The following is an 8,077-nucleotide window of genomic DNA, read 5'->3' as shown; positions in this document are numbered from 1 at the left end:
AGCAGTTAGTTCCTGATTTGTTGACTCATTTATTGGTAAGTACTCAGAGTTTTGTCACTCAGATTAATATACAGCTGCAGAGGCACAGACAGGAAGTGGTGGGAACACAGATGAATGCAACTGAGCCTTTTGGAGAGTTGAGGACTTTACGCACACTTTCTGTAGTCTACTTGTGGCATTCAAAATAGGGGTTTGTTGCAGTTATGGCATTAAGAAAGGCCACACACCCTTTCTCTCATATGTGAGATCAATTTTGTCACAATATTCAGACATTCACAGTAAACTAAAGAAACTAAAATGAGCTTAAGGAATCCACAGAACTTAAGTATTCACATAAATACATTGACACAACCGTGTCAAAAGTGTCTTGAATTAATTTACGAAGATGAAGCACAAATGTCACAGTTTAATTAGCAGTGCAGCTTTAATTTGCTGCTAAAATGCAGATTTGATGTGAACACAAACATATGACTGACATGTGGTGGGGAAATGTAAAATTAAACAAACGAGGGGGGTGTAATATTCAAGTGTGTATTAAGATAAAAAGTGAGTGACTCTTCTTCACTCCTCGGGGGTATCTCAGGCAGGTTTACAGCGACAACATGCTCTCATATTCCCCACGGTATTTATAACTCGGTCAGCTGACCTTGCACTTGGGCCGATCCACTACACGGGGAGATAAACTCCCAACGAGACGAGCTAATTAACTGATAATTAACAAAATTAAAACTCTAGACATATCCCACAACAATCTCGCTGGCATGTTTAAGAATAGTTTAAATCGAGCTGGCAAGTGTTTACCGTACATACGTGGCTGAAATGACGCAGACGGCGGTGAGCAGCTCCCCCGCGCCACAGATAATGGTACGGTCCTGTGTTGAAATTCCGAGAATTGAGCTGCTGTGTTTCTTAGAACTGGATTCTCAGAACTGGTGATGCACAGAGTTTCGAGGAAACTTTTACAAGGTGACTTTTTTTCCCTTCCTATTTTCTCAGCATTAGGTCAGATGTGTAGTGAAGTAGCAGATGCTCGTGTGGCTGCCTCGGCTTCTCCGGGGCTGGATTGTTTGAATGTTTTCATGCTTTCCTTTAGCTAAAAGTGAACTAAGATATTTGTGAAGTATGAGGGTTGACTTTGACAGCTGCACGGTCTTTGACTGTGTTTTAAAACGGAAGTGTGACTTTTAAGGCTGTGTGTGTGGATGTCATGTCACCACTTGGTGGTTTAAGTAGGCTTTTATGGCTGCCGTTAGAGCTTTTTTTAACCTTTACCCATGGCAGCAGTCATGTTTAGCTACAGACGTTTTGTTTCACTTCATTTTGTTGTTGTTGTTGTTGGTGAATTTGATAAACCACCTGCCTAGAAGTTAGAGGCTCGTGCAAAAGTGGCGCAACAGGATCGGTCGCAGCTTGTTTTCTTCTCTGCGCACATTTCTGCTGTCGACAAACAAATATTTTCACTCCGCTAAACGTCTCCAACGCAGCGCCGAAGCCTTCCCGCCATTAGTTGTTATAAGAGCGAACACTTTGTAAACGTAAATAAGCCACAGGACGGTCCCCAGACATGACAAATTAACACTTTATCTAAACTTGAACGGACTTGTGCTGGCTTGCTCGGTGTGGCTCGCAGTCACCGGAGTCACAGCTAACCACTCCTTGAAATCGCATCCTTCGAAATCATGATATCTCACTTGGGTCTAATAATTTTTTTTTTTTACGGCCTGGAAATAAGTCGAGAGATTAGTTTAGCAGGAGGGGAGAACATGTTAATGGGCTAAATGAGATGAGTTCTACTTATGTCGGGGAACAGGAAACCTCTCTGTGTACTGGCAACCTAATCTGAGCAGCGAGGACGGAATGTGCTCAACGTCAAACACGTTTACAACCTGCAGGCTGCCAGCACTTCAGTCTGCTCGCTTTACACGCTGGGAACAGACTGCAAGAGACAAGGACACGAATCACACATATAATACTCTGACTTTAACTTCAGAGGGCGGCTACATGTTGTCGTGTTTGCATATACATTTGTTGTCTTGTTGGCTTAAGATTTGTTCTCGCCCTCAAAATGATGACAAACTTTGTTCTAAGTCACGTAGAGGTCGATCGGCTGTAAAGAAAATTCACTATTTTCGATAATAATGCCAGAGTATTGATCATATCCTATGTAATAACACCGTGATTGCGGCCCAGTAAGACGTGAGGCATGGATCAGGAAGATTTAGTGAGCCTACCTTTTACTTTTCTCTTTGCAATGACGCCGCCTCTCGATAAAACACAGTCAAGACACTTGTTGGCTTCAGAGCTTGTTTTGATTATAAACCCTGAAGGCAGGTGGCTTGTACTACCTCATAGAAAGAGTATGAGCCGGAGGGCATGTAATGTAATAAGACTATTCATTACCTTGTATAATCAGTGTTGATTTATGTATAATTTACTAATTATGTTTTATTAGAGTTTAGGTATTTGTGGACTGTAGTGTCATTTAACTTGAACTATCCCATCTATGCTTCAAAATAACGTTTACCTGCATTGTTGTTGCATTAAACATGTGTTATTATTTAGTAGTAAAGTAATGTGACTCAGGCTTAATTTATTTTTCTGAAAATATGATTTATTTGAGCAGATACTGGTGCCAGTAATATCCCATAATGTTATTTTTTACCCAGCCTGCAGTATGTGTACCATGGCTGCGACTAGAGATTATTTTGTATTAATCTGTCGATTCTTTTTTTCAATTAATCGATTAGTTGATTGGTCTGTAACATTATGAAAAATGTCGATCAGTGTTTCCCAAAGCCCAAGATGACATCCTCAAATGTGTAGTTTGTCCGCAACAGTGGATCAATCAGACAATTTTGACTATTTTTCTTAAAAAATTACTCAAATGAATGAATCAAATATCAAAATAGCTGCCAATTAACTTAAGAGTTGACAGCTAATTCAGGCTAATTGATTAATCAATCTATGAATCAATCGTGGCATCTCTAATGCATAACTCTTGTGTGCCTCTTTTTGAGTGACTAATAATGAACCAATTTTCTCAAATGTATTATTTCTGCCCTTGCTCAGATTTTGACAGCATGGCCACGACTGCAGATGGCTGCATTCAATTCACACGCCATGCAGGTGACGTCCTGCTCAACTTCAACCGCCTCCGCAGCAGGAACATCCTGACTGACGTCACCATACAGGTGGATGGACAGCAGTTTCACGCTCACAAGGCCATCCTGGTGGCCTGCAGGTACGCACCATCATAATATCTGACACAGTACCTTTGCACCTAATGAAGAGACGCTATTTCTGGGACCATATTTAATATTTTTTAGATCAGCGAATTACTGCCCCTGACTCAGCCGCACCATCTAATTTCATATCTCATCCCAAATAAATTAATTGTCAGCAGTTAATGACTCTCATCTGTTCTCTTCCAGTGGCTTCTTTTATTCTGTGTTCATGGACCCCGCGAACGCAAACCTTAGTGCCATCAGCTTGGACCCCAAAGTGGACCCCAAGGGTTTCTCCATCCTGCTGGACTTTATGTACACGTCCTGTCTGGACCTCAAGGACAGTCTGGTCCTGGTCACCATGGACACAGCCATCTACCTCCAGATGGAACATGTGGTTGACACCTGCCACAGGTTCATCAAGTCCAGGTAAGGTAACAGAGAAAATTTGACCACTATCATGTCTTGGTTAAAATGGAGGCGATCTGAGGCGATAACTTGTTTATGATTATGTTCCTGCAGGCATCTGTCTGTGAATACTGAAGAGCTACAGATCAACTCACTACACCTGGCTAAGGAGATCCCCCCTTCAAGGCTTGTCAATGAGAAAGAGTCAGACTTTCAGAGCAACCACACAACAGCCTCATCCTCTCTCTACATGCCCAATGTTTTCAGGGGGATCAACACTTCTGGCTCCTATCATGTCTATGGGGACCACCACGTCCCTGCTGGGAAGCTGGAAGGCTCCCATAAGAAGCGATGCTCGCAGGAACCCAGCACCAACATGGCTCACAATGAGTCCACTACCATCATCTCCCACCCAGTGCCATGCAACCCCAGTTTCCCCACCACTACCATTCGACCAGCAGGAGCTCATGGGAGCCTTCAAAGGCCTGGCACTCCCATGGAGGAAGACAGTATTCAGCATCCACAGACCAGCTGCCTAAGATTATCTCCAGGTTTTATCAAAGGTGTGATTTGTAGCCCTCAAAGCCCCCTTAGATCTGACTGCCAGCCCAACTCGCCCACCGAGTCCAACAGCAGCAAGAACGCCACGCTGAGCCTCAAACAGCCCTCAGACTATTCCGCAGCACGCAACTGGAAGAAGTACAAGCTGATCGTTCTGAACCAAGCGACTCAGGGAGGCAGTGATGAAGGTCCGGCCATGTCCCCAACGACGAGCCCCTGCAGGGGTGGTGCAGCAGGTGGACACGGTGAGGTCCAGGCAGAAGAGGGAGCCAGTGACCACACAGATGAAATGCTTATGCCTCAGAGTGTGGACAGCTGCAGCAGCAGCACCTGTAGCAGCATCAGGTAAAAGTCCAGCTCACTGTGACGACAGTTTATATAAATCTGTTAAAGAGGAGAACTTAATTAACTCTGTGGTCGTCTTTCTGTGTGCAGCCACAGCAGATGCTCCTCCTGTGGCTGCGACAGCCCTCAGTGCATGGAAATGGGTCACCTTTCTCCAGACTCATACAGCAGAGACGACACCACCAAACTACACTCAGAGTACTCCTCCTCCAGCTGTGGTAAGTGGACTCACTCAAGTCACAATGATTTGGCAGGATTTTTTAAAACAAAACCTCTGAAGTGTAAAACTGATTTTATCGCTTCTTTCAACAGAAAACAACACCTACTTCTGCAACGGGTGTGACTCCAAGTTTATAGAGGAAGATTCCCTGAAAGACCACATGGTCCAGGTCCACAGTGACAAGCCATACAAGTGTGACTGCTGCCAGGCCGCCTTCCGCTACAAGGGCAACCTTGCCAGCCACAAGACCGTTCACACCGGTAAGAATCATTCCTATAAGTACCATCAAGTTGACTAAATGGATGTGACTGTTTACTTCATTGCACCACCTGCTGATCTTAACTTCCAGGTGCGAAGCCGTACCACTGCAACATCTGTGGCGCCCAGTTCAACCGACCAGCCAACCTCAAGACGCACACCCGCATCCACTCTGGAGAGAAGCCATACAAGTGTGAGACGTGTGGCTCCAGATTTGTCCAGGTGAGAAAAGAAAATTAGCCACATCTCCGGGAAAGCTTTCGCAGGTGTCGAACCACTGCTCAAGTGTAAGTTTTTAATTCATGTTGTCGCTTTCCTCCAGGTGGCCCATCTTCGCGCCCACGTGTTAATTCACACAGGAGAGAAGCCGTACCCTTGTGAGATCTGTGGAACGCACTTCCGCCACCTTCAGACGCTCAAGAGCCACATGCGCATTCATACCGGAGAGAAGCCTTATCATGTAAGCTTCTCCCCCCACCCATCCTCCTTATCCACTGTGTGTGTTGGCTAAAAGGAGAGTAATCCTCTCTCCCCCGTGATCCATGTGCCTATCAATAGTTATAAATCCTGAGTGGTAATCCTTGAGAGCTATGAAGTATAGCCGTGGGGGTTGGGAGATTCTAACAGTCCGTTTGAAAAGTGATTCTAAACGATGCTTCTTTTCCTCAGTGTGAAAAATGCGACCTCCACTTCAGACACAAGAGTCAGCTGCGGCTTCACCTGCGACAGAAGCATGGCGCCGTCACCAACACCAAGGCTCAGTATCGCAGGACTCCCAGCAACATCATCGCCGGCCTGGTCAGCTCCTGCTGAGGCCGCCCTGCCCCGCGTCATCTTTTGTGTTTTCATTTTGTATCGGCTGCCATGTTGTCAAAAGAGTTTTATTTTTCACAGACAGAAATATTACATATATGCCCATTATGCATTTATATATGATGCACATTACCTTATGTAAGCTCTTTGGTATTGCAAAGATTGTAGAAGTTAATGCTTTTGTTGTGAATGTCTAACAACAGAATGTACATTTTGAATGTGAATTTGAGCTGGTATTTCTCCATTTAGCAAAAATACTGAACAGAATGTCAGCGTTGAAGGACAGTCCTCTTTCTCATTTGGATTGAGAATCGCTGTTACAGTTTTGCTTTAGATGCTGGTATGAATTTACCTGGTAGCGTGGTCACAGTTTATGCAGTTATTTTTGTTTAGATTGTGTTTGTAAATAAGATAATATATATTTTCAGATTGCCATCTGCTGGCAGAGTACGAATATATTTACGTTAAAGTTTGTTTTTTATGTCCAGTGAGCGTCACTGACTGTCAATAACACAAGGGCTTGTTACTTTGCCATATCATAGCTTGAGGTACGTATTGTAATATGTACAGATTGTCACTCTTAAAAAATGGCTGTGTTCTCATTTTCTTTTCTTTTCTAGCCTCTGTTGGTATTTTGCACATACTTACAATGCTGTAATTCATATATTTTCATATTTTTCATTCAAATATTTCTACGTAAAATGTTCTTAACATGTTGAAGTTGTTCGTTAGATCCCGTGCACCCCAGCACTTGCTATATTCTTATTTATGTTCTAACTGTTCTTTGCTGTATTGTATCACACTTTGGGTGCTGCAATGATCCATTTTCCCAAGCGGGATCATTAAAGTTTGATGGTATTTTATCTAACCATATGCATTATAGTGCACTCATATGAACCAGTACATTCATAGTGCCTTACATTCACACTTTTCTATTGGCTACTTTCTCAGACTACTAACACGACAGAAGTTTGACAATATGAAAGCCCCGGTAGTTATTAACTGCTTTCTTTTTGATGCATTTCACATTTGGTACGTTGCCCTGTTGTCATGTGTATGCATGTCAGGTACTGGAAATTTTGGAAATAATCTGTTGTGTGTAGCTCTTAAAATGCAGATACACCAGGCCTCAAGCTAAAAAAAAAAATGCTCAGGAATATTAGTAAGATGTAAGCCAATGTCTTTGTAACTGCAGATATATATATGAAATATATATATGACATGAAAATAAAATGTACATTACGTAGCACGTGTTGCATCAGTTGTCTTCATTATTTTCAAATAAGCTGGTTTGAGCAAATACTTAATTGAAAATTTAAGTATTTTACTGAATTTTGTTGTATTATTATACAAATCTCTGGTGTTCACACCTATGGGCCATCATTAATTCTCAGACACAGATTGAAACTGACTCAAGTGGAGCATTTGGAGAAGTGCACACTTTTAGATTTTAGTTATCCAATCAATTAACCTCGATATGTATGAAGTAGCTTGAAGCGACACTATGTGACTTTAATGTTATTCCGGAGAAAAATAGTAGAATCTCATTCCCAGATTGTCAAACACCAACACTTTGGGTTAATGGTTCGGGTCAGATGTCAAAGACCTGATATGGTATTTGATTTTAATTGGTATTTGACAATCTGGTCCTGACAGTGGTGTACCCTGCCACTCACTCAATGTTAGCTTGGCTCAGGTCCAGCCCCCTGCAATCCAGATGAAAGATGGAGAGAGACTCAATAATCAACTATCTGTCTGGAAATAGTTGCAGTGTTGCTTTAAATTAAATGATTCTACAGATGACAAGAAATGACCTGTTCATCAATAATACAAACAAAAATATAAAGCTTTACATATATAAATGAATGCTGAAATAAGCAGGAGGCTGTCTAAATAAGCTGACATGCAGAAATATAAGAAAAAAAACCAAATGATGCATTATGTACGCAGTATGTATTTTAGCACATATATTTACTATAAAGTCAAAACATTGATTTTGGCACTTATTTAATGATGAATGATCGATTCAAGTTCATCATATATTATGTAATTGAAAGTGAATGATAAAAATAAAAGACAATCAAATACTCAGGTACACCTGTTCAAATTACTGATGTCAGGCACCCCCTACTGGCCGATTCAGTTAAAAAAAAGCTGGAAAAAGTGCATACGGTCTGTAAAAGCTAGTGTAGTAGTTAATAACTTAATAACTAATAACAAATTGATGGACCACAGCACTATACTGATA

At 42.0% G+C, this 8,077-nt stretch overlaps 1 protein-coding gene across 2 annotated transcripts; it reads left to right on the top strand.

The window, feature by feature from the left end:
• Positions 1–913: 913 nt before the first annotated feature.
• On the top strand, positions 914–7,078 carry bcl6ab (BCL6A transcription repressor b). 2 transcript variants are annotated; one of them, XM_073491049.1, is made up of 9 exons: positions 914–966; positions 3,070–3,241; positions 3,432–3,653; positions 3,747–4,538; positions 4,629–4,756; positions 4,851–5,018; positions 5,108–5,238; positions 5,339–5,476; positions 5,686–7,078. In XM_073491049.1, exons 1-9 carry the CDS (start codon positions 936–938, stop codon positions 5,827–5,829), a joined length of 1,926 nt encoding a protein of 641 aa, XP_073347150.1. In that variant the 5' UTR covers positions 914–935; the 3' UTR covers positions 5,830–7,078. The 2 variants fall into 2 exon arrangements, with proteins under 2 accessions (XP_073347150.1, XP_073347148.1); XM_073491047.1 differs by lacking the exon at positions 914–966 and having other exon boundaries at positions 2,944–3,241.
• Positions 7,079–8,077: the final 999 nt, after the last annotated feature.

The sequence above is a fragment of the Pagrus major genome, chromosome 21 (assembly GCF_040436345.1).
Source record: "Pagrus major chromosome 21, Pma_NU_1.0".
NCBI lineage: Eukaryota > Metazoa > Chordata > Actinopteri > Spariformes > Sparidae > Pagrus > Pagrus major.
This window is presented reverse-complemented; position numbering and strand designations above follow the sequence as displayed.